The following is a 23,643-nucleotide window of genomic DNA, read 5'->3' on the forward strand; positions in this document are numbered from 1 at the left end:
GTCGTCGAAGATAAGGTCAGTCGAAGACCGGGAGCTGTAGGCTGGTCATGGTCGTCGGTACTTGTTGCGGCAGGCCGTGGGCTTCAACTTTAAGGCCAGCATGGGCGGTTTCCGGGCTCGTCGCCACTGCCCACATTCGCATGTTCTTACCGGGTTATTCCAACGAGCTATTAGTCACGAAAAAAAAAAAAAGGTAGCATATGATTTCTAAGCATATTCTTAAGAGGTGAGAACGCAACAGCGTATGAACGAATGAACTCGGGCTGAGAAAGACTGTGGCGCCACTGCTATCATACGATCCGTTTCCACGCATCACGTTCAAAATACGCGCCCTAGCTCAGATTGCGCTATCTGGCGAATCTCCAGCGAGGCAGCGCCCAACCACGTGCACAGGTTGTAACAATAGCGGGGGGGTGGGGAGTCTTTCATTGTGTGTGTTTTATTAGGCACACGCGAGCCACGAGAGGCGCTCTCCCCTTTTCTTGGGCTTTATTTTCCTCTTGGCACCATTTTGTTCTTATTTAAAGTTAGACAACGTAATTCGAGCGCGTTTTTGTGGACGCACTGTATATTGTAGATGCTACAGCCGGATGCGCGCTTTCGCGCCAGCAACGCTCGGAGGCTAACTTAACCCTGTTATGTGCGTTTTCTCGTCGCAGCCTGGCCATCACGTTGGGGGCCAAGAGGGTTTGCCAGCGGGTGGTGGACTACATACACGAGCACCCGCTCCTCTCCGAGCTCGTGTCCGACCAAATGGCCGTCGAAGCCTGTCTGCAGTTCGCCGGTGCGGGCGCGAAACTTGCGCAACCACTCTTCTACGCATTGTGCTCATTGTACACCGCCTGTACCTTCATCGATGCCAGTGCTCTGCCTCTGTGTGTCCTGTTCTGCTACGTCGGTATGGCCTTCCTTCCGATGCTACAATCGAGGCCCCCTCAAAGTGTAAACAGGTTTTCGTCTTAGGTGACCGCCTTCCCGTGCGGTGTCTTCCAACATGCTTTCGACGCCCCTTCTCCGCTGTCCCACTCACGTCATAGCAGCATATGGGCCTTCTGTGGTGCCCTGGCCCGTGCCTTTTACTGGTAACGGTGGTTGGCCACACTCTCGTTTTACGGCCGATGTCATGATTTTCAGCTCTCCTAGCGGCGTACAGTACAAATAAAATTAAAGGGGATCGTCGACTCTTTGACCAAAGAGAATTTAAAATATCGGAATTTGATTTGGATGCGGCAATCTATTTTTATGCTTTCATTTGGAATTCTATGTTTAGTTTGGGACGTGGAGCTCAGTGTTCCGCTCTGGCTTGGCGACGAAACTGTATAATCGAGTGTATTTGTATATACCAAGTCGCGGAACTTTAACTTTACTAGCAGTCTTGTCAACGTAAAACAAAACCCATAGCTGTTCGGTTTTGTCATTTTACATCGGATCGCGATAGAAAAAACGCATTGTGCGTAGAAAGAAATATCTTTCGGTTTGGGTATACGCCTCCTGCAAAAAAAAAAAAAAAAAAAAAAAAGAGCCTAAAGGGGAAGATAGCCTGCGTGAAAATACAATTTAATTTTCACATCCTTACCTAAATTTCTCATTTTGATTTACATAATAATGTACCACTGCTGAGTGTAAACAGTGTGGACGAAAAGAATTCCGAAATACGGATGGAACAGAGGATGAAATGCAGCACTCAGAAAACATCGGGGGTTGTTCTGGCCTCGAACCCGCTACTCTTGGCTACGCCCGTGAAGAGACAGATAATATATATACTGACTGTAAACAGCACCGCTAGTTAACCGCTTCCTTTTCCCTGTAACTGGATGATCTACCATTGTCAAAACATCTGCGCTCCGTTAGGTAATTCGTAATATCAATATCTTTTTAATACGCATGAGTTATATCAGCCGAAGCGTCGAAGGCGTTGCTGGAACAATGCGTTCAAAATTTTGGATCCCTGCGCAGGTCATATATTGACATGCTTAAGCATTTTCATGTCGACTCAATGAAGAATCCCTTCTGTCCGTGCGTAACGCTCGATGTATCGAATTGCCTCTAGAAAAGTGACCTAATATGGCCCTAGAATTGTCTTTCTAGCAAAGCACCTGTGTGCATTAGCAAAGCCGACTTCTGGGGTGCTAGGTATATAAAGTTCCATCAGGATACATGCGGTCTTACGGAGGTGTTTAAAAAGAGACCCTAGAGCCCTTATATACTTGTAACTGTCTTCCTAGCAACGCATGCGTATGGTGGTGAAGCTGACTTCAAAGCGGCTCTGTCTATAGACAATTTGTGTTTGGGACAGCAATTTTTTTATTATCGCGCAGACGACCACCGTATGCTTGTGGAGCCCTCCTGCGGTGCCACGCTGTCCGCTATCTACAGTGGCCTGGCGTCGAGGCTGTATCGGGAAGGGCGCCTCCAGGCGTCGCCCCGACGTCCTCTGGTGGCCATTGTGTGCGGAGGAAGTGCGGCTACGCTACGGCAGCTTCAAGACTGGAAACGCCTTGCCGACCTTGGCGAAGGTCACGTGTAGGCGGTGGTGCGCAAATCGACATGAAACAATATAAAAAAACATCATCACCTTCACCAAACCTTGCTTGCTGTGCTGCAGTTGAAAAAGATTAAATCGTGAAGCCCCTCTATTTTATGTTTGTCAGTTCTCGCCGTATCACCTGCTCAGCGCAAGTGCGCGTAAATCCTTCTTCCTAAACTAAAACATAATCCTTTCACCCAAGTGTGCTTTCTGGTATTAGATACTCGTTTCTGATCGCTCAGCGTTACACCTATCATGCATGTTGTTTCAGCTGCTTGTTGGACTGACCTCAGCTATTTTTTCCTAATGCACTTAGCAAATCACAAATCTTCTGGCCCACAAGCCACCGCTGGCAGGACGCATTAGTTGTATACCTTTCTCTTCAAGTATAGGGAATTCCATTTCCCTAAACCCTCGAAACCAGAAGTAGCACTACACACAGACGAAGACCATTACCTGGATTGAGGAGTGGAAGCCGAAAATTCGGATGCAAATAATGTACTAGGGTATCGAAAGAAGATATACGTCGCGCCACAGGCGCTCTCATACCACCGCGTGGAATGGACCTCCCCCATAGACTCGCCGGCTGGGAGGGGGTCTTGCTGCCGACACTTATTTTAGGAGGGGCCGTCTCTCCCACTGTGACCCGGGCGTGGCCACTACGCTATCATGCCCCGCACACCGAGAACTCCCCTTCCGCACAGCTCCTGCCGAAAATGCTGAAACACAACACCTTTTATGGATGTCACCCGTCATTGGAAGAGGCAAGAAGTCGGCCTCGAGGCACAGGCCTCCACCCTGGTAGACCACGCGACCTCCATCGGTGAATATGGGAACGCCACCACCGCTTTCTTCTTTCGTTCACCCGCGAAACGGGGGCCAACATATACCAGTAATGCCAGCTTTATGCCGTAAGGCATACTGTCGCAACTAAAAATATATCGCACCGGGTAGGGCTTGCGAGAACGGCCGGAGGAAACATGGGAGAGGCTTTGTCCTGCAGCGGACACAAGTAGGTTGATGATGATGGTAGCTTAGGAAAGGGGTGCGTTTTCTACTTTAATGCTGGAGTTATCGAATGGAGGTAACTTCGCAATTGTTCAGTGGGGACAGACATAGTGGGAAAGCCTTACATCACAATCATAACTCGCCGCCGAAGGTAATGCAGTACCCATGTCGTTTTCATTGCCGTAACTCACCGCCGAAGTTCAGGCGGTGAGCTACCCTTGCCTAGCCGCTAACCTTGCCCTTCTCATTGCCATATGGCACCGAAAAGGTAAGGCTCTTGCCATTTTCACAGCCATAACTCCCCGACAAGTGTATAGCCTTACCACTATCACGGCCATATTTTGTCGCTGAATGTAAGGCGGCGAGTTATGCTATTTTCAGCGCCGTACTCTCCTACAAATAAAGCTATAACCTTGCTGTTTTTAATAAAGCGAAGCCTTCTTCATCTCACTGATGGCGTCTTCAGTCCACCTCAAAACAACCAACTTTCTTGAAGTGAAAAAAAGAAGAAAAAAAACGATTCCTGTGATCGGAATCGAACTTGGGTCCTTTGCTATACGGAGCCGATGTCTATCCTATGCTCCATTCGGATAGGGGGGAAGCTTAAAGCGAAGTTTTATATGCCTCATTGATGGCGTCCGTAGTCCACTCAAAACACACTGCAGGGAAGCCAACTTCTACCTGTAGAGGGTACTCTGCCTCATATACACTCTTTCACAGGTGAAGCCTGCTTCAGGTTTTCGTATCAACGCGGGAAAGCCTCACGAGAAAGCTTCACGTTCAACCATCGCCGTCGTTAGACGGAGGGGTGCACCACTTTTGCCATAACTCGCCGACAAAGGTATAAGGTCCTTATCATTTTTATCGCCATAACTCGCCGCAGATGGCAAGGCTATAGCATTTCTTTTAAATGCAGAGCATTTGTATACCTCACGATGTTACCCGTGCGTCGGCGTCCGCAGCAGCCAGCCTCCCCCTACACTATAAAAAGAAAAAGAAATAACAGTTACCGGAGCCTGGTTTCGATCCCACGACCCTGCGGGCGGATCGCAAGGTACATGGTGCTCTACCCACTGCGCCACAAAACGACACAGAATCAAAGGCTACGAACGCGCCTTATATCCTTGACTCATTCAAACTACGTCGTCAGCGGCGTGCGTTGGCGACTCAGCGGCGTGCTAGCGGCGTGATAGCTGCGTGGTGTACACGTGATAGCACCAACCCCCCAAACCCTAAACGTTACCGCAATACAACCACCCCCTATAAAGCGGGTTGGCGCGGGCTCCACTCCAGTCAACTCCTGCGCTCTCTTCTCTTGCGTTCGTCGGCGGTCGCAGTTGATAAGTGATGGAAGCAAGGCCTTCAACTAGTCTTCTCAAACCCAACTACCACCACCAACAACTACCACCACCACCACCACCAACCCTACGCCACGTAAACGACCTTAATGCTCTGCATTTACTCGTGTCCCTCGCGCGGGGGCATGCGACGGAGGATTTTTTTTTATTGCCATAACTGGCGAATGTCTCGGTGCCGAGTTGAGTCCTGAGGACGGGCAACTACACTTCTGGCCCCGACGCCTCCTGGGCACCTAACAGGAGGAGAAAAAATGCTCACACGGCGTGCTTCCTTCCTGCTGTCTCGACCTCTGCGCCTGGGAGTGAAGATAAACTTGCGGAAAAAGTTGGGGCACTGTTCGACCCCAGTTTCTCCGAGGGGTTGAAACTGTCCAATCACGTCTGCGTCGCTGCAAACATTGCGCATGAAGTTAGTAGATTCTCTCGTGAGGCGTTCAGAGCCAGACTGAGCTGCAGTTTTTTTCAAAGCAATCAGTGAGCCTGCGTGCAATGTACGCGCAACATTGTATATGTAACTACGGCGTAACTATGCAACAGTTGATCGCTCGCTAAGACCACTGTGTTCTGTCACCCATATCGCAAGTGAGCGTTTGTACATTGCTGCAAATACAATTTTCTTTGAAATCTTGTCTCGGCGTCGTTCATCGCCTTCTGGTCTCCAGCGCCATCGTCATCACCGCCGACTACCAAGAACGAAGGGTTCCTTCGGCAAGAAAGCGAGCCCGAAACCGTCAACAAGGTTTTACTGGCAGCCTTCCTTTCCCGTGCAGCGTTAGGAATTTTTTCCAAACCCTTGAGGGAGTCTGTGCAATGTGTTAGTGTAAAAGGTAAGGGCAGTTTGTTTTCTTGACGTCGGATGACCTCCAAGATGAGAGCACAGACATCCAGCCCAGTCTAGCAACCTGCTGGCCTATACAATCTCGGGCAATCGTCACCGTGGGCATGTGGCTGAGGCAAACGCTACAAACCATGATGAATGATTACGCCTGCTCCCGTAATTATAGATCATAGAGCTTTCACATAAAATCCCACCGTAGGTTTGGTTCGTTCGTAGGTATGGCTTAGGTGCTGCCTGGGCATGGCCTGAATCAGTAGGTGGGGCCTGGGTTCGAAACCTGTGCGGTACGTTTTATAGGTCCACATACGCATGCATGCGCGCAGGAAAATCAGAAGATGTGTAGAGTTCCGGTAAAAACATTTCGTGCCTATCAAAGATAATACTCCACAATATCACAAGCGTGTTTTTTTTATTCATTCACACAAATCACAGTGCACAACACGAAACACGACCCATTCAGACCACACGAAGATGCTCGGATGGTGAACACATAAATTAGATGAGCTCAGTAGGTGAGTGTTCGGGGTTTCCCGGTGTGGGCCTCCACGCTGACTAGAGGGAAGCGGAAGTACAGGACTGCAAATCAGCGCTGGCAGGAAGCGGTCCTGCTAAGCTTACGTAGCTGCTCTTGAAACGCGTCATTTCTCACGGGTTTTTACACAAAGGAATGCGTGGTGGCATCGCGTCCAGTAAACATTGAATAGCGGGAGCTGTGTGGCTGCGTTTGGATGTTGTTAAAGTTGACCAAGGATGCTCGAGTGGTGTCCTAGTGCAGCTCTAGTGCTACGCTAATACTGCTCTACGCTACACTTGTGCTGCACTACCGTGTATTTTGACGGCTCTGCACGATAGCTGACAATACGAAACGCATAGTTGTGTATGAGTGCGGCGAGTAGGTGCCGGATATGCGCAGTAAATTTAGTTTTACGCAGCACCTAACTGCAAGGCATCATCAACTTTGTGTTCTAATGCAAGAATGAGCCAAACATATCAGCCAATTTTCAGAATGGCTGACCGAAACATGGTAATTGATGAGTTGGGATCAGCTAATGCGGTTACTTATATTTTAACGTAAAACTTTGTACTGGCGGAACGGACTTACCGCACATTTGTGCTGGAATTATGAAATTCTAAACAAAAAGGGAAAGTTTAACGACGTGGTTTCAAACTTGAAACTCTGGTGTCGAAGGTAGGTTGAGGCAGTCCCACTAGACAGGACCGCCGTATACACTTGGTGACATGAACATTTTTCGGTCGAATGAAAACATTTGAGAACGATAGCGATTTCTTTCTTTCGCTCACGCATCTGAATTTACGAATTGATGATGCTAGACATCACTTTCATCAATGGCGAGTGAAAAATACCACGAGTACGAAAATGGGAAAAATGGAAACTATGAAGTAATAGCGAGATTTTTTAAATTGTGGGAATATTTGAAAAGTCAGTGTAAGTTTTTTTTTTCTAACCAAAAACAATGTAAAGAGAGTTAGTTTAAAATGTAACAGATTGAACACAAAACAACGCAGACTTATTAGTAGTAAGGTGTTACAGGCAACATGTAAGTCAGCTAAGGCCAACACAGGTTAGCTTTGGACAGTACGACAAGTGATGTGATGACTCGCGCTTATGAAAACCGTAGTGGTGTGGTACCTGGGCATCGGTCCTTTCAAAGAGCTAGAGTCCCCACAGAACAAAATGATTCTTCAAATGAGGGGAGAAGGATGCACACTCTTTTCGAGCGTCCGTGGCGTTGTTGGCACCGAGTAGCACAGAGTTTTCCTGTCACCAGCACTAGTAGTAACACTACGACGAGGCGGGCACTGATTAAGGTGCAATGCCCTTGGACGACGACGACGACGACGATGACGAAGACAGTGACGTAGACGAGACTGTGGCGCCACACGCGAGTATCGATAGCTATCACAGCGCAAGTTTGGCCGAACGCAAGAGCCCTTGCAACGGAATCACGTGAGGTGGCCATGGGAGGAGATGGGGTCAGCCTCCGCCGTAGGGACAGTCGTCCTCGTCGCGTCCGTCGAAGCAGTCCTTGGTGCCGTCGCAAAGCTGCGCTTGGAGAATGCACCGGCCGAGGCGACACCGCACGCCCTTGCACATGCTGGCCGGCTTTGGGGCGAGCGGGCTCTCTGCGAAAGAACAAGCGGGCGTTCTATCACTCGAGCAAACCTCGTTGTATTGATCCCAGAAAATAAAGTCACTACAACCCGAAACTCAATCAGCCAACTCAACGCATTTCTCTAACCAGATTTGGACAACAACCAAAATTTCATTGAACTAAATGTACAAATCTGAGGAATTAAAAACAGTTTTTAAAATACTGTTCGCCCAGCGCGTAGGCCACTTCAAACAACTACACACATCTGGTAGAGCCGCCAGGCTTATCTTTCTTGCAAGCAGAGGACGGGCTCAAGTGCGTGAGCGCGGAAGGGTGAAGACCGTTTGTGCGGACGCGCTGGTGAGCTGACGATGTACCGGCTGGGCATGGTTTTTCAAATCGCTATAACCCTCTATTTTAGGCATTTAGGCGGCGACCATCACAGCGTTGTGACGGTACGCAAAATTGAGTTAAGAAGCTGAGAGGTTGCCAGAGGTTGCCAGCCGGGCGGTTGCAGCCGCATGGGTTCATAAGGAAGCCGTTTTTGAAAACGTCATCACGTTACAGGGCCCCTTAATGGCTGCTATCGTAGTTGCCGTTTTGCAACAAGCAGACGAACACGCGATGTGGAGAGGGCATGCTCCGCGACCGCATTAGCGGTAAATTAAAGTCAGTTCTCAGCCCAGTCTTTAGTCCGTTCTGACGACAGCAATCATAAAAGTGGCTATGATGGCTAGTACATAACATGCCCTCTTGTTATGACGTGCAAAGATGTAATGACAACTCGAATGTGAGCAGCGGACACGCACCCATGGTGGTGTGTATCCACGGCAGGTAGCGCATCACTTTGGTGTAGACACCAGGCCTGCCTGGACGTCCGCAGCCGTCTCCGTTGCTGGTAACGCCGACCAGCGACCACCGGCCGTCCACTTTTTGGCACATCAGCGGTCCCCCAGAGTCGCCCTGAACAGGATTGTCAACAAGAAACAATTTACCACTGGTCGGTCGTTTTATCTGAGAAATCTCTCAAACGCTTCTTGTCATAACTTGATGTGTGCCTGCAGCTCCGAACAAAAATGCGTCCATTCGTACGGTCGTCCGTACGTCAGAGGATCATCCCATCGTGATCATGATCCTCGCCGCGACCTACTCCTCAGTAGGGCAAGGATAACTGGTATTACGACCTCACCTTTCACAAAGAAACGAAGGCGGTTATAACCCCCTCTCCAAGAACATGAGGGGCTGGGCGGGTAACGGGATTCCAGAAGCGGGCCTTTTGTGTAATTCACGACACGACGTCACAAAAATTTGTGCCTCTGAGATCGGTAGCGACTGCCGTAAAAATAACAATAACACACAGACAAAAAAATGAAGCACGGCCACCAAAACAAAACAAAAAAACAAACACATTTTAACAAAAACGACAACAAAACAACGACGGGCGTCTTTGGTAGGCAACAGCCGCTTCAATTGCAGCTCCTCCACAACTGTAGGCACTCCGAAGGCTAAGGTTACCGCTTTTTTGCTTCAAAAAATGAAGCCGGTCCTGCACCTTTTCCAGCGTTTTGGAACACAAATAAAAGTGAAAGCATTACATCAGCCCTGGCGTGAAGCCACTGAGTGCACCTCGTGCTGGCGCCGCTCGTGTTATTTGGCGGCTTCCATACGCGGGGCAGGTTGAGTCATTTTGCGCCCAACTGTCCGGACCGTGGAGAGGCGTATTGCTCGTTAGACCACATGCTCTGGCAATGCCCTGCAATACGCGACGCTGTGTTTAAGTACAAACAGGATTGGGAGGAAGCCCTCAAAAGCGGCGTCCTCTCTGTCCAACTCCTGGCCGTCCAGAGGGCCTGCGAAAGGGCGGAGGGCCACGGCCTTCGGCCTGCAACTACAACCCCAACGGAGTTCCTCAGGACCAAAAATAGAAGTTCTTTGTCTGCCTACCTGTTGTTTCGCGTTTGCTGTGTGTGTAGAAACCAGCGAACTTCTCACCTCCCCCCTTCCCCCTTGAAGTGAAAGGGGAAAGCAAAACTAGACGAATATACCACTTGCATTAAAAGAGGCTCCCTGTTCTGCTCGTAACGAAGGCGCACTCACCAGACAGGCGTCTCTGCCTCCCCTCTCGTAGCCGGCGCAGAACATGTTCTCCGTGATGTTGTACAGGGGCAGGAACAGGGTCCTCCTTCGGCACTCTTCCGTCGTCAGCACGGGCAGCGGCACTTCCTGCAGGGTGTCGGCTGCCAGGGAGACGCATGTGAAAGTGCATTTTAATCTGCTTGTTCTTCATGTGCAATTCTTGAACAATAATGTAGTACTGTTCTTTCTATTGCCACCGGTCATCGAACCTGTGAAGTGAGTCAAATGCGATGTTCCTACGTATTACGTACCTGTGTGCCTACTGCTTTATACGTATCATTTTCAATCTCAACACACCTAACTGTAAGGTTACACTTGTGCACCAGTAAATATGTACCAATAAATTTGTACGAATTACGCTATGACAATTCCTATGTACTAGTATCTTTCTACGTTCTGTGCCTGCACCTTTGTACATGGACATCCACACCTGAGTCTTTATACCCACAACTCGCTATGTTGCGCAAACAGCGTATTATGTGCCGCTACAACTATCTAAGAAGGTTGTGCACGCGATTTTTGCATCGACTAAAGTGTTGTCGCACGTTTAACGCGAACATCGAATTCCGAGGTGAGAGGCAGAGAAGAGAAAACGAAGGTTCGCTCACGAAAAAGACGTCCCACTTCAAGGAGCTTTCCCCAGCCGACCGCGACGCAGAAAGACGTGTGCCTTGGCCTGACGGTCTCGGCTTCGGTGGGGAGGCAGATCGGCCGAATGTAGTCACTGCGAAGAGAGGCACAAGTTGGCAGACATTAGCGTCTTTCTGAGCTGGTTATTCCACCATTGTGGGTATGTATCTAAACCACTCGGGTGTCATTACTACCTATGCCCAATTCACTGACATTTTCATCAATCGATCGAAGCAAATAACGAAGCAAATATCTTTTTCTGGGACTTCGTCATACCGAAGTGTTACTCTATTCGAGTAAACATCAATACATCGATCCCTTTTTATTACAGTAGATATAAATTCGCAGCTACCTCATTTATTCCCTAGTACGGATGCTTTCAGGTAAACCTCGTATGCATTCTGCACCAAGCCACATGAGCTGTACATTATATGTGCTAAACAGAGCGGGCAAAACCATTGTCAACTCTTCTTTCATGGGTAGCAGCAGCAGCCGCCGCCGTTGATAGTGGGGAGTATGATGATGCTGATGAATAAATTTTTGAATAGCAACAATGACTACGAAAAACATTCTTTTTGGTTCTCTCTAAAGACTAACCGAATATCAGTAATAAATATGTTGATTGGGATCGATTCAACCAGTGCTTGGCTTAGGTCACCTCCGCCGAGGTGGCATAGTGGGTTAAGGCGTTGCGTTGCAGAGCGCGAGGACGCGGGTTCGATTCCCAGCCGCGGCGGCCGCTTTTCTGATGGAGGAGAAAGCAAAAACGCCCGTGTGTACGAGATTTCGGTGCACGTTAAAGATCCCCAGGTGGTCAAAATTAATCCGGAGCCCTCCACTACGACGCGCGTGCGTTGCGTTGGCGCGGTAAACCCTAGAATCAATCAATCAATCAATCAATCAATCAATCAATCAATCAATCAATCAATCAATCAATCAATCAATCAATCAATCAACCAATCAATCAATCAATCAATCAATCAATCAATCACTCAATTGATTAATCAATCGAGCAATCAAATAACCAATTAATTATTAATTAATTAATCAGTGAGTTTATTAATAATTAATTAATTAATTATTTTTTGAGCCACTGTGCATCTACACAATGTTGACACCGCCACAAAGGCGACCGGAGAGGGAAGTTTGCGCGGCATCTTTCTCTGGGCGGGACATTGAAGTTTAGCGTAAAAACGTATTAGTGGGCTGATGTGCGCCCGAGTGCGGGCAGATTTCAAATAACGGGGGATGCAATTGAGTGTGAAAGGATTGGAATTTTCATATTAGTTAAATGCGGAGAAGGACGTCTGTAACGCATGTGAAATATGCTATCCTTGGGATAAAACATTTGTTGCGACGCGTCCCGCTTTTCCCATTATTAAGAAAAAAAATCTCGACCCTTTTCTCGTAAGTAGATATGGCGTGATCATGAACAGGAAATTCTGGATGCTACCCGTTAAAATACTACCAACGCATAAGATGCGTGACATTCCCACTGCTCCTGCCAATATTTCTATAAGCATAAAACTGCGTGAAATCCGACATCCGTATCAACAAATGTCTATGGTATAGACAGAGGTCACACTTAGGGCAGCTGACAACACTAGCAGCACGGTGCTCTTCCTAGACAAATCCGAACCATCCGGTCTAGGCTCACCCAGGCCTCCGACAAGCATAGAACAGACGTATGAGCAAAAGTCTGCGGACCATAAGAATGGTATACTTTTGGAGAGTATGGTAGCCTCTCCAATATGGCAGCCTGTCATCACATTTGTGCATTATTTGTGGAACTTAGAAAATAAATAGTCACTAAAACTAAAAAAAATAGTGTGAGCTACACAGGTGTCGCGGAATTCCCCGAAATTAGCAATGCCGTGGTTCGTAAAATTCTACTTACGACTCACCGTCGCAGCACGTTGCAGGATTTTTCATCCTGAGTGTGATCGGCCAACGACCTCATGCTCAGCACTGCGAAAAGTCTTACCAGAAATGCTTGCTGTCCAATACCGAGTGGTAACTCACGGGCCAAAAAGTGTGACCTGAAATATCCAACGGAGTATACCGACAGGAAACTCGTGTGAAATTGGGAAGAGCCTGCCGAGTCGATCACGTGTTCTACATGGGTGGCAAAAGGAGTTTATTCAGAAGTTTTGTTCAAATAGCGTCGCTGCACTTGCGTGGATTCGGCCAGCCGATGAAGCCACATTTGTTCATTTTTTAGAGTACTGGCTGTTGGATTGGACTGGGGTTCATAGCAGCTTCTTCTTCTTCATGTCGGCGGATAATCAATGCCGTATTCAGAGACGAACCCGCTTGATTAGCTCCATGTACGCGTAGGTCGTGTAGGAACTTACAGAAAGCGCTATCTGGAATAGAGAGCGCCCCTAGTCAGCACCCAAGTGGATTGAGGTATGTTGAAGCTAAGAGAGCAAGGGTTCCGGCTAGTTGGTAATTCATACCGCTACACAGCGCACAAACTGACAAAGACGAAGAGAAGTGACGAACACAAGCTCTGTGAAGGTTGTCAAGATACACAGCGCTTGTGTGTGTCACTTTTCTTCCTCTTGTCACTTTGTGCGCTGTGTAGCGGTATGCTGAAGCTGTTAGAGATGATGTACGCCGTGGCTGCTTCATCTGAGGGATTCGAAACTAAGCCAGCGTATACTGATTGTTGCTTGTTTGGTTACGACAACGCCGGAAGGTAGCGACTTCTTTGCGAGCGCTGCACCCGTTGAAGACGCTACAAGGTGCCAAAGGGTGAGAGGTGGAGTGAGAGAGGGAGAGAGAAGAGGCGCGTACCTGAACTCGATGGGCCTGTCGAGCTTGAGCAGCGCGATGTCGTTGGCGAAGCCCCTGTCCACGTACCCCGGGTGGATGGCCACGTGCGAGATGCGCACGACCTCCTCGAACGGCGAGGGCATCTCGGTGCCGCGGCGCAGCATTCCCATGCGCGCCACCCAGTGGGACGTCAGAGTGCTGCGTGCCGGCCCCAGTCGAAGAGAAAAATTCAGACACAATCTCGCAATCTATATCGTGGATTGATTGATTGAAAACACGTTTATGCAATTTTGTTGCGCTTGGGCGCTGCTATGGGATAAGCGTAGGGCCGGTAGGGGGATTGGTGGGGAAGGGGAAAGTGGGAAAGGATAATTATGCCACCATTTACTGCGTCAGCGGCCTAGATGCAACAGTGTGGTCTTCTGGAGCCGTAGCCGTTGTACTGTCCTGCGCGTCGCCGCAAAGCCGGTAACCAATGACTGGTGCTGCGGGGTCCAAGAGAAAAAGCAGCACGGCGCACCACAAGCTAGTAGCGTACCCAGCAGGAGCTTTAGGCAGCGGACAGCACCAAGACTGGAGAGACGTTGGCAACGTCCAAGTCGCACATTGGTGAGGGCGCGGTACCGAGGAATATTGTACCGAGGGCAGTCTCACACTAGATGTTGTAGGTCTGCCCTGGTATGGCAAGTGCTGCAGGTGCTCGGGACACTGGCAGCGGCACCACGGCGATGAAAGCGGTGCCCCCGGCGATGTCTGCTTTCTAGCGGCTACAGCCCCGACGAAGATTGATGTCAGTGCATTGTCAACATTTTGGGGCTTTGTGTGTGTATACAGTTAAGACTATAAGCAGCAAGTTAAATAGTTTTTTTTTGCTTTATACCGAAGGTGTTAGCGATAACTAGGATGCAGTATACCATGACAGTAACCCGTGTGCGAAAAATTCAGCACAAGAAATGCAACTTGCTAATCTGTATATAATTGTCGAACAACACGAATCGCCTGCCCCGCCGACACACCCTACGAAATCCAGTTATTCACGTCAACTGTACACACGCGTACGAATCGAAAAAAAAAAGTGTGAACATTGGCGCATTCATGAATATGCAAAGAAACCTGTAATGGCTACCAACCGGCCCTCTTGATTCAGCCGCAGCTCACTTAGCACGAGCAAACAGAAAACCGGCTAGGTTGCTATGGCGAGCGAGCACTGCACAGATCTGGTGACCATGATAAGTGAGGGATTAAAGCTTTTATTTGAGGCTTTAAACCAGGCCTCACCTGGCAAGGAGGTGTGGGACGACCAGAAGTCCCCGCCCCTACTGTGGGGCTTCCAGTCAACGTGCTCCTTGGTAACTATCAAACTAAATGGCTACTGTTGTCAAAGAAGACGTTCCCCGGCTCCCGCGCATGCTGACATTATCATCGTCATTATGTAAATAGAATTCATGGTTCCTCTGCACATCCCGGCCCTTTGTCTCCTGGTTTTCCACAACATTGGAAAACCCGCGCCGACCCGCGCCGACCCCCGGGATTGAACCAGGGACCTTTAGATGGCGTTTCCGGCAAACAGACCTTCGGAGGGTTACAACCCTGTTGACAGCCGTAACTGCCTGTTTGATGAAAGTACATTTCAGGTCAGAATAAAACAAAATCAAAATAAATGACACAACATCGATGGCTACTCAAACAAGCCAATACGACAGTTCCTGGCAGCAACCAGGTCCCAACGCGTCCAAATTGCCAAATAAACCTGTGTTTACAGGCGAGGTGTTCTCTGTTTAACATTTCCTATAGATCTATATCTGTAGACGTATCCGCCGCGGTGGCGCAGTGGCTATGGCGTTGCGCTACTGAGCCCAAGGACGCGGGTTCGATTCCCGGCCGCGGCAGCCGCTTTACTGTGGAGGCGAAAAGAAAAAAAAAAACGCCCGTGTGTACGAGATTTCGGCGCACGTTAAAGATCCCCAGGTGGTCAAAATTAACCCGGAGCCCTCCCCTGCGGCGCCCCTCATCGCCTGTGTAGCGTCGGTGCGTTAAACCTCACAACCAATCAGATGTAGATGCGGGAGGCCAGAACACATCCATTTGAAAAGTTAAATCGGCCCCCCTTCCACCTTTTTTTTTCTTTCCATATCACACTCAATACTGGCCGTGCCGTGACATGCGAAATGACGGAAAGAATGAAGGTGGGAAGAAAACAACAGAGACATGCTTAGAAGCTAGGGAAAGCAGAGAAGCAAATGCGGATATTGTTGCCGCGTTAAGCTGGGGGAAACGTCGCACGCCCAGCTAACCTTTGCACTCGTTATAAGAAGTGTGAGCATTGGCAAATTTTTACCAGCATCTGTTGTCTGTGGCAACGAGGGGTAGTGATCCCTTGTCGAAATCGCAGCGTGCGTAACGGGCGTGCAGGCAATTAGCGCGTCTGCATAACAGCTTTTAAAACCCGTGGAAAACTACCGCCTTCTTCTACGTAAGGTTTCAGGTTTCACCCTACCAAAAAATGTTTTTGTAACCTATGTGATTAGAAAGACCGAAAAGCACAGCCGTGATGCTGTAGCGCATATGCTTTATCCTCGTTTGGATTACAAGTCTCATAAGTAGTACCTACTGCCCAACAGTGCACAGAATCAGAGTTGCTTTAAGGTCATCTTGATGCGGACCGTGTTTTGCGCTGGAAATCTGTGCGGTCGTATGCCATCGTTACAGGAGGGTTTACCTCTACTAAAAAGACAAACAGAAAGGGGGGATGCGCCAAAAGAGAGACGCCGTCACTCAACATATACTCACGCCTGGAAACTGCAAAATCGTGTTGCGACACTCCTCGACTTTGTTTCTGAAATGGCAGCACGCGGTTGGCCTTCCGTGCCCGCGCTAACTCACCGAGATGTCGAGAGAAAAAGCGCTCACTTGGGGGTGAAATATCGCTGAATAAACCGAGTGCAGCCTGTTACTAATCGACTGCGTGCGTTCGCGCGCGCGCGCGTGTGTGTGTGTGTGTGTGTGTGTGTGTGTGTGTGTGTGTGTGTGTGTGTGTGTGTGTGTGTGTGCGTTCGTGTGCGTGCGTGCACGTGCGTGTGTGTGTGTGCGTGCGCGTGCGTGTGTGCGTACGTGTACGTTTGTGCGTGCGTGTGTATGTGTGTGTATGCATTGGTGTGCGTATGCCTGTTCGGGCACGCGCGTGTGTGTGCGCGCGTGTGTGCGTATGTGTGTGTGTGTGTGGCGCGTAGGCTTCGCCAACGCACAGAGCGACGGCGCGCTTTGATACTTTCCGGCATAGCATTGGAGGTGGGATAGGAAGACCACTTGGGGCACTTACGTGATTTCGAGATTACGGGGCGGCCACAGCCCTATCAAGAATGCAGGATGTTGTCCAAGCAACCGTTGACGGGGATGCGCCTGCTTTTGCTCGTGTGTTTGACTCTCGTGCTCTGCGCAACTGGTGAAACACCTGTTGACCGTTGGAAGTTCCAGTTATGAATGGACGCCTCCCGCGAGCGCCTAGTAGGGCGCGTCTGGGCCCTGCTTCACGAGGGCGTTTGTCTGCTCGTTCGAGCTGTCATGTTGTGAGCACACCAGTGTTATTCCACTTGTATCATCGCTATTCTGTACTCGCCATGCATTCTACGAGTTAAGTTTAGCTCTCGGCTCAACATCGTCGAAACGGAGGCAACTCCCCCTTCAAGCCGCTCGTTCACCACGCTACCACGACATGATGGTGGTCCGATCTTGGACGCCTTCGCCAATGTAACGAGGCAAATAGTTTGGGTTGTTGACGTGTAATAAGTTTTTTTTTTTTTAGAAAACGCGATGCTCCATCTCAGTTGTGTGAAAAACCTGCGAGAGTTAATGGAGGTCGAGATAGTAATGATTCTTATTCCCTCACCAATTTTAATCAATGCTGTTTTATGTACAACAACAACAAAAAAGAAGCAAAGAAAAATGGATACTTCTAATAGCGGGAGGCCCGCACCCGCTTGCGCCTAAGCAAGGGAGGGTGCACAGACCGACAGAGTGTAGCGATCCATAATTGCCTCAATTTGTCTTTTTGAACTGCTCCCGAACTGCTTTAGGGCAGCCTGTTACTCTTTTTTTTAAATTTTTGACCCATAGAATCTTTACTGCTTGAGCAATCCTGGAGTGTCCGTGAACTGCTCAGAACCGTTCCGGAGTAGCAAATTGGAGATACCGTCAATATGCTGTCCGCTAAAATGCGATCCTCGTGCGTCAGCACTAGGCCAGCTGGCGTGGCGCGATGGTGCGCGCACGTACTTGTGGAAGCAGTGTCCCGCCGTGACGAGCCACTGGTCGCTGACGAGCGCGGCCCCGCACTGGAACTCGCCCTCCTTGTACAGCGCCACCTGCCAGGGCCACGACCCCGGCGCCGAGCTGTGGCCGCCCACGATGCGCTTGCGCACACTCGTGCCCAGGGGACGGATGCCGCACTCTGCAATGCACAGCACCGGCGATCAGAAGAAGAGGTTGTCACTGCTCTGCTCACCATCAAACGGTATACTTCCGACGAAAGTGTCTGGCATTGGACCTTTGAAGACGTGTCGCTCCAATGGCTATTCGTCTTCTGCAAACTATATTTTAAAGCGAAAGCTTTCTTAGTAGGACCGATGGCGTCCTTTCAAAAGACTAAAGCATTTCCCCGTAGACCGGTTGGTCGACCGAAAAGCTCTGATAACATCTCCAGGCACACGGCGCGTGCGTGAAACCGGACTTCCATTGCTTCGAAACGGCTACTTGAAAATCACAAAAAAGGAACGGTTCCGGATAAGACAATACACGGATCGATCATAAAGAAGGAGCATAGTATACCTTTATCTCATAAACAACGCATCAGGATACATTGAGACCGTTTGTAGATGCGTTTACTTTGTGCGTGAGAAATTGTCGCCATAGGTTCGTTCTTCGTTGACGATTTTGGTTTTTGAACGGTTGACGATCGATTGAACGCACTTTTAGGGAAGGTTCTGGCGCACTTTTGAAGCAGTTTTGATGCGCGAGAGTTTTCTCGCTTCTCTCAACTTCCTTTAGGAAGGAATGGTACTGAGCGTACTTCGCAATTGTGTAAATAAACGCACAAATTGGGGTTACTCGTTTATCTATACTTCCGGGGCGGAGGCCTCGTCAGGAAACGTACGAGTCTCCTTTTGCCACGCCTCATGGGCACAACTACATCTATGTGTTTGTGCCCGAAATAAATCGAAAGGGAAATTGAAATTTCTATTGCTGCTGCAACATTGCTGGCATTGAGAACGCCGCACGCCCATCAAAGGTGCCTGTAACATGGCACAAATGCATCGTTAGACAATAATGGGCGTTCAGTAGGCTATTCAAATCCGCCACATACAATGAAGCAGAAAGTCAAGTGCGTAAGAAAAAAGGTGTGTGGTGTAAGACCTTATCTATATTAGTTTGTTTTCTTTCTGACTTTCGCATTCTTTCAGCTCCATGATCTGACTTCTTCTTGCGCTTTTTTTATTTAGCTTTGCCGGCATGGTCGACGCCGATCTTGTTGTCTTATACATTTAACCACTTTGCATACCACGCGTAATTAGCGGGAATATGTGACCGACCTGTTATAGCAGCAATAATTTTTTTCTGTTATTTCATGATGCATGTCGTGAGAGGCGCGCGAGTCAAAAATAAGCATGGCGCAGCTTTTACGGTATTGTGAAACGATGACTTTTGGCGATGGATCATTGCGGCCTGTTGTAGTAGGGTGTTTGTGACCTTACCGAGCGTCGAACACTTGATGTGTAGCACCTCCTTCCTCGGACAGTCCGTCTCCTTGTACATGAGGGCAATGCTGGAACGGGAGCAGTGGAAAATGTCAGCGATACGTACTTACTCGCGGTTTGCACGCGAAGACAGAACTAATGGCACATTCAATTGAAAAAAAGAAGGTGCGAGCACTCACATGACGTACGCGTTAATAACTGCATGGTAGCTCGGGGTTTACGAATCATCGAAAAGCAAAAGTTTCACTGCACGGGTGTAGTCCCCGCAGAAACAACGTAATGACTGTAAACTGCACCTAACGAAAACAGAAATAAAAAGAACAAGATCTAACGAAGAATACAGAAGAAGATGAAGTACAAATAATCAAGATCGAAATGGGTCGTTCAAAGTATAAATAAAGAAGCGATAGTGCACTTTCCCAGCAGGACACATTAGTACACGCGCTAACGTACAAGCATTCAAAACAAAGCACGATGAAATGATCACGATCGCACAAGTGCCATCACTTATTGCTCACAAGACTATTCCCAAAATCTTCTGTCAGTGATGCATAAATAAATGTCAGCGCGGAGTGTTGACCTGTATAGGCCGAACTCAAAAGCGTTTTAAGTTATTTCTTTAATTTTATGAGATGTTTCTTGCTGTTCAAGGATGCAGCCCATCATTCCACAGACTCCGCACGCATGGTGTGGCGCAGATCTTTTGTCATAGTGCAAATAGTGTGGGAGGGGGAAACATACAATAGGCCTGTATACACCTACAAGGGTCTGAAACAAGGATGTCCTCTCTCTCCGCTACTGTTCATGATCTACATGACGGGGTTAGAAAGGAAGCTAGAAGTCAGCACGATGAGGTTCGACTTATCCTACATGAAAAACGGGCAGGTGGTGGAACAACGGGTTCCGGGACTAATGTATGCAGACGACATACTGTTGATGGCAGACAACCGGATAAGTATGCAGGGCTTGATGGATATATGCGGTGAAGAAGCGACGCACCTAGGGCTATCCTTTAGCAGAGAAAAATCAGGGATCATGGTCTTTAATGACGGCGAGGAGCACAAAACAGTATCAGTGCAGCAAGTAGAAATACCATTGGTGAAAGAGTATAAATATTTAGGAGTATGGCTGAACAATAGCGAAGATTACACGCAGGCGCATGAGGCTCACCTTAAGACGAAAGGAAGACGGAACGCGGCTATAATGAAGCATAGAGCCCTCTGGGGATACAGCAAATACGAGGTGGTAAGGGGAGTTTGGAAAGGGGTCATGGTACCAGGATTAACTTTCGCTAATTCGGTTCTGTGCATGAAGTCAGAGACCCAAGCGGGCGTGGAAGTAAATCAGAGGGCGGTAGGCAGATTGGCCCTAGGGGCCCACAGTAAAACTACAAATGAAGCGGTGCAAGGGGATATGGGCTGGTCGTCTTTCGAGGCGAGGGAGGCACAGAGCAAGATAAAGTTTGAGGAACGACTTCGTGACATGGAGGACGAAAAATGGGCCGCGAGGGTGTTTAAGTACCTGTATTTGAAGAGCGTGGACACGCGGTGGAGACGGAGGACCAGACAGCTGACCAAGCGGTACGGAAAGTCGGTAGGGGAAAGCGGGGTTTACACAACAGTTAAAAAGCAGGTAAAGGCAGCAGAGACGACGAAGTGGGCAGAGAGAATGGAAGCGAAAAAAACCCTGGAGACTTATAGGACAGAGAAACGGCAAATTAAGAAGGAGGTATTCTATGGCAATACGAGAGGCAGTGCGTTGCTCTTCGAGGCACGGGCAGGGTGCCTGAGAACCCGGGCATACACGGGTAGCTACAGGCAGCAGGATGAAACGTGTGCATGCTGCGGCAGTGATCGGGAAACTATAGACCATATTGTCAGGAGCTGCACAGAGATACGGCCACCGCGGGGTGAGGGGGAAACGACGCTGGCGGAGGCCTTGGGATTTGGGGCGAGGGGGAACCTCAACTTCAAGGCCATAGAGGTGACGAAGAGGCGACTGGAGTGGTGGTGGAGGAAAAGCAGGGAAGGGATGGGTACGCAGGTGGAGTAATCATGCGGACGAGAATTTAGAACCGCGAGGGGAGAAAAAAGGGGGGGTGGGGGCGATGAGTTTAAAACAGAAAAGAGGGAGAGATGGGAGGGAGGAAGCAAATCTATAGGTTAACCTGGGAGTAGGGCATGTAAACGTAATAAAACAGGCAAGTCGGTTGCTGACAACCGACGCCCCGATTCAAAGGGAAAGCCACTAATCATCATCATCAGTATTTTCAAGGAAGTAAATGGACCAAGTGTTGTAGTTATGTGCGCTAGTCGGTTAAGGTATGTTGTAAGAAAAGCCATGCAGTGCGAGCGAGTACAAAGACAGACTCCAACGAAAGGTCGTGATCGTAACCCCCTATGCACGTACTTGGACTTCTCGTCGCCCTCGTGCCTCATCTCGAAGTACTGGCTGTTCCCGTTGTGCTTCTTGTCCTTGGACCTCCGAATGGCCAGCACTTTCCTGGGCATGCAAAAAAAAAAAATGAACCACAGAATTTTTCTAACGTTTATTGAAATGTAGAAAAAACACCTGGAGGTCTCTTGCTAGTGCATCAGACCCCCTTAGGGGTAGCGATAACACTAAAAACAGCAGGGACGAGGACGGAAAACGTTACAAACAAAACACGTCTGTTTGTAATTTGCGATCGAGCATACTTCCTAGTTAATTGGTTGAATGAAACTTGCGAGGACTGGAGTTCCATTCTAGCGGACAAACACTGAGCTGTCCGTTTCACTCCCGCAGAAGAAAGAGCATGTATTGAAAGTGGATGATAATTCCACAATAATCACAACTATACCGCTAACTACAGGATCACGAAAAGTAGATGAAACACGGAGTAATATTGGAGTCGTCTTAGCGGCTAATTTCAGCATGATTTTTTTTCAAGCTACGTACATTTCGTTAAGAGCTACAGAACATCCACCAAATAGTTGGCGTTGCTGTAAAATTTGACGACGCGACTTCCTATCGACACACGCAGTTTTGGCCAGTACCCAGACTATAACAGCTCTTCTGTAAAAATCTGCAGAAATTCGGAGAATTGTCTACTCATGCGTAGCATTCTTATACCTCTTGTGTAGAGTGTGTGTAATTTACAGCCATTTTTTTCTAAATATTGTCCGACCAATTATCTCCATTTATGCTGTTATAACGATTACAGGTGGAACTTTCGCAAAATCTGCATCATTGTGGAAATGCAGGCCGTTACACAGTTCCCTCCGTGTTTTTTTTTTATATTTTTCTTATTTTGTTAGTATTTCAAAATTTTGTTCGACCTTTTTTCTCCATTTACGCAATTATAACTATTAGAGGAGTTACTCCCACCAGATCTGCATTATAGGAATGCAGGGCGTTACACGGTCCTGGCTGCGGGGGTACTCGGCAAGAAATGTGTTGGGCATTAGAAATGAATTTTGTTTAAATTATATGTGCTAGTACAAGTCTAAGATGTCGTAGCAGAACAGCCTTCTTTTTCTTTTTCGTAGAATTGTAAAACTGAAACGTAGCCTTTACGCATACGCTGCTGCGCTGCCGTGAAGACCAGCAAGCAATTGTTCGTTCAGACGACTTGGGCCTCTCTGACGGCCGCCGAAATTTCGTCCACTCAAGTTTTTTTATTTCTTCAGCTCCTCACAGCTCCGGTAAGCAAACCTGCGACATAGTGAGTGCACAGGGTACTCAAAAACAAGAGCGCTGTCTGCGGAACTTCTGGTTAAGAGTGTGACTTTTGTGACACAGGCGTTCACATTGCGGTGGAGCCCTGGAAAAAAATAAGGAGTGCGCTGCATTTGAAGCTGTATAAAACTCCCGCAGAACTGCAAAACTAAAATGATTTTCCACCGACTTCTCTTGGTCGCTGTGCGGAATCAACGGAGGAATTTCTTTCCCATTCTTGAGAAGGATAATCTAATCATACTTACAGCAATCTGCCTTCTGACGAGTTTATGACGGGAATTAACCCTAAATTGTCTTGCTTTAACCACGAGGAACCCCGCCGCATTATACAACTTTACGTTCCGGGAAAGCTGACTTTACGGGATGTCAATGGTGGTGCAAGTGCCACGCTTAGTTTCCACTGTGCCCGTGAAGAGACAGCCGGCGCAGTGTATACCTGTAGGAGAGCGTGTTGCAGGCGGCGTGTCCTATTTCGCCCAGCGACCAGGTCTCGTTGCTGAGGTAGCGGGGGAACTGGTCGACGCACAACTTGCCCCAGACGCCGTTGCGCTTGAGCTGCAGGTAGCCCTGGCTGCTGGACGACGGGGACGCCTCCTCTTCCGCCTCCTCCTCCTCGTCCACCAGCCCCACTGGGGGAAGAAGGAGAAAATAGATTAAACCGTCGACGATATGGGAACACTGCATCTGCGGTGCCTCCATGTCATCATGGAGGCACCGCATACGTAAGGCACTGCGGATTCTATGGTCGTCCTGGTTGAACAGTCTACAATGAACCCTGCTCACAAAA

At 48.7% G+C, this 23,643-nt stretch overlaps 2 protein-coding genes across 5 annotated transcripts in view; one reads left to right on the forward strand and one right to left on the reverse strand.

Annotated features, from left to right (window-relative positions):
* The window catches only part of LOC144151326 (serine dehydratase-like), a 33,472-nt gene extending 30,836 nt beyond the window's left edge, over nucleotides 1-2,636 (forward strand). For 3 of the 4 annotated variants that reach the window (XM_077682333.1, XM_077682336.1, XM_077682334.1), the window contains 2 exons: nucleotides 660-784; nucleotides 2,319-2,636. In XM_077682333.1, coding sequence (XP_077538459.1) covers nucleotides 660-784; nucleotides 2,319-2,527 — 334 coding nt within the window. In that variant the 3' untranslated portion in view covers nucleotides 2,528-2,636. The remainder of the gene's footprint in view (nucleotides 1-659; nucleotides 785-2,318) is intronic. The other variant, XM_077682335.1, reaches the window with a different exon arrangement.
* A 3,338-nt stretch (nucleotides 2,637-5,974) lies between these two features.
* Nucleotides 5,975-23,643, reverse strand: part of LOC144151822 (uncharacterized) — a 35,322-nt gene continuing 17,653 nt past the window's right edge. The window contains exons 11-19 of the mRNA XM_077682963.1: nucleotides 23,293-23,485; nucleotides 21,549-21,641; nucleotides 19,137-19,207; nucleotides 17,662-17,836; nucleotides 13,411-13,587; nucleotides 10,590-10,705; nucleotides 9,943-10,082; nucleotides 8,655-8,808; nucleotides 5,975-7,876 (exon numbers count right to left, since the gene is read on the reverse strand). Coding sequence (XP_077539089.1) covers nucleotides 7,728-7,876; nucleotides 8,655-8,808; nucleotides 9,943-10,082; nucleotides 10,590-10,705; nucleotides 13,411-13,587; nucleotides 17,662-17,836; nucleotides 19,137-19,207; nucleotides 21,549-21,641; nucleotides 23,293-23,485 — 1,268 coding nt within the window. The 3' untranslated portion in view covers nucleotides 5,975-7,727. The remainder of the gene's footprint in view (nucleotides 7,877-8,654; nucleotides 8,809-9,942; nucleotides 10,083-10,589; nucleotides 10,706-13,410; nucleotides 13,588-17,661; nucleotides 17,837-19,136; nucleotides 19,208-21,548; nucleotides 21,642-23,292; nucleotides 23,486-23,643) is intronic.

The sequence above is a fragment of the Haemaphysalis longicornis genome, unplaced genomic scaffold (assembly GCF_048455015.1).
Source record: "Haemaphysalis longicornis isolate Haplotype H1 unplaced genomic scaffold, Haemaphysalis longicornis Haplotype H1 scaffold_9, whole genome shotgun sequence".
In the NCBI taxonomy this organism is placed as follows: Eukaryota; Metazoa; Arthropoda; class Arachnida; order Ixodida; family Ixodidae; genus Haemaphysalis; species Haemaphysalis longicornis.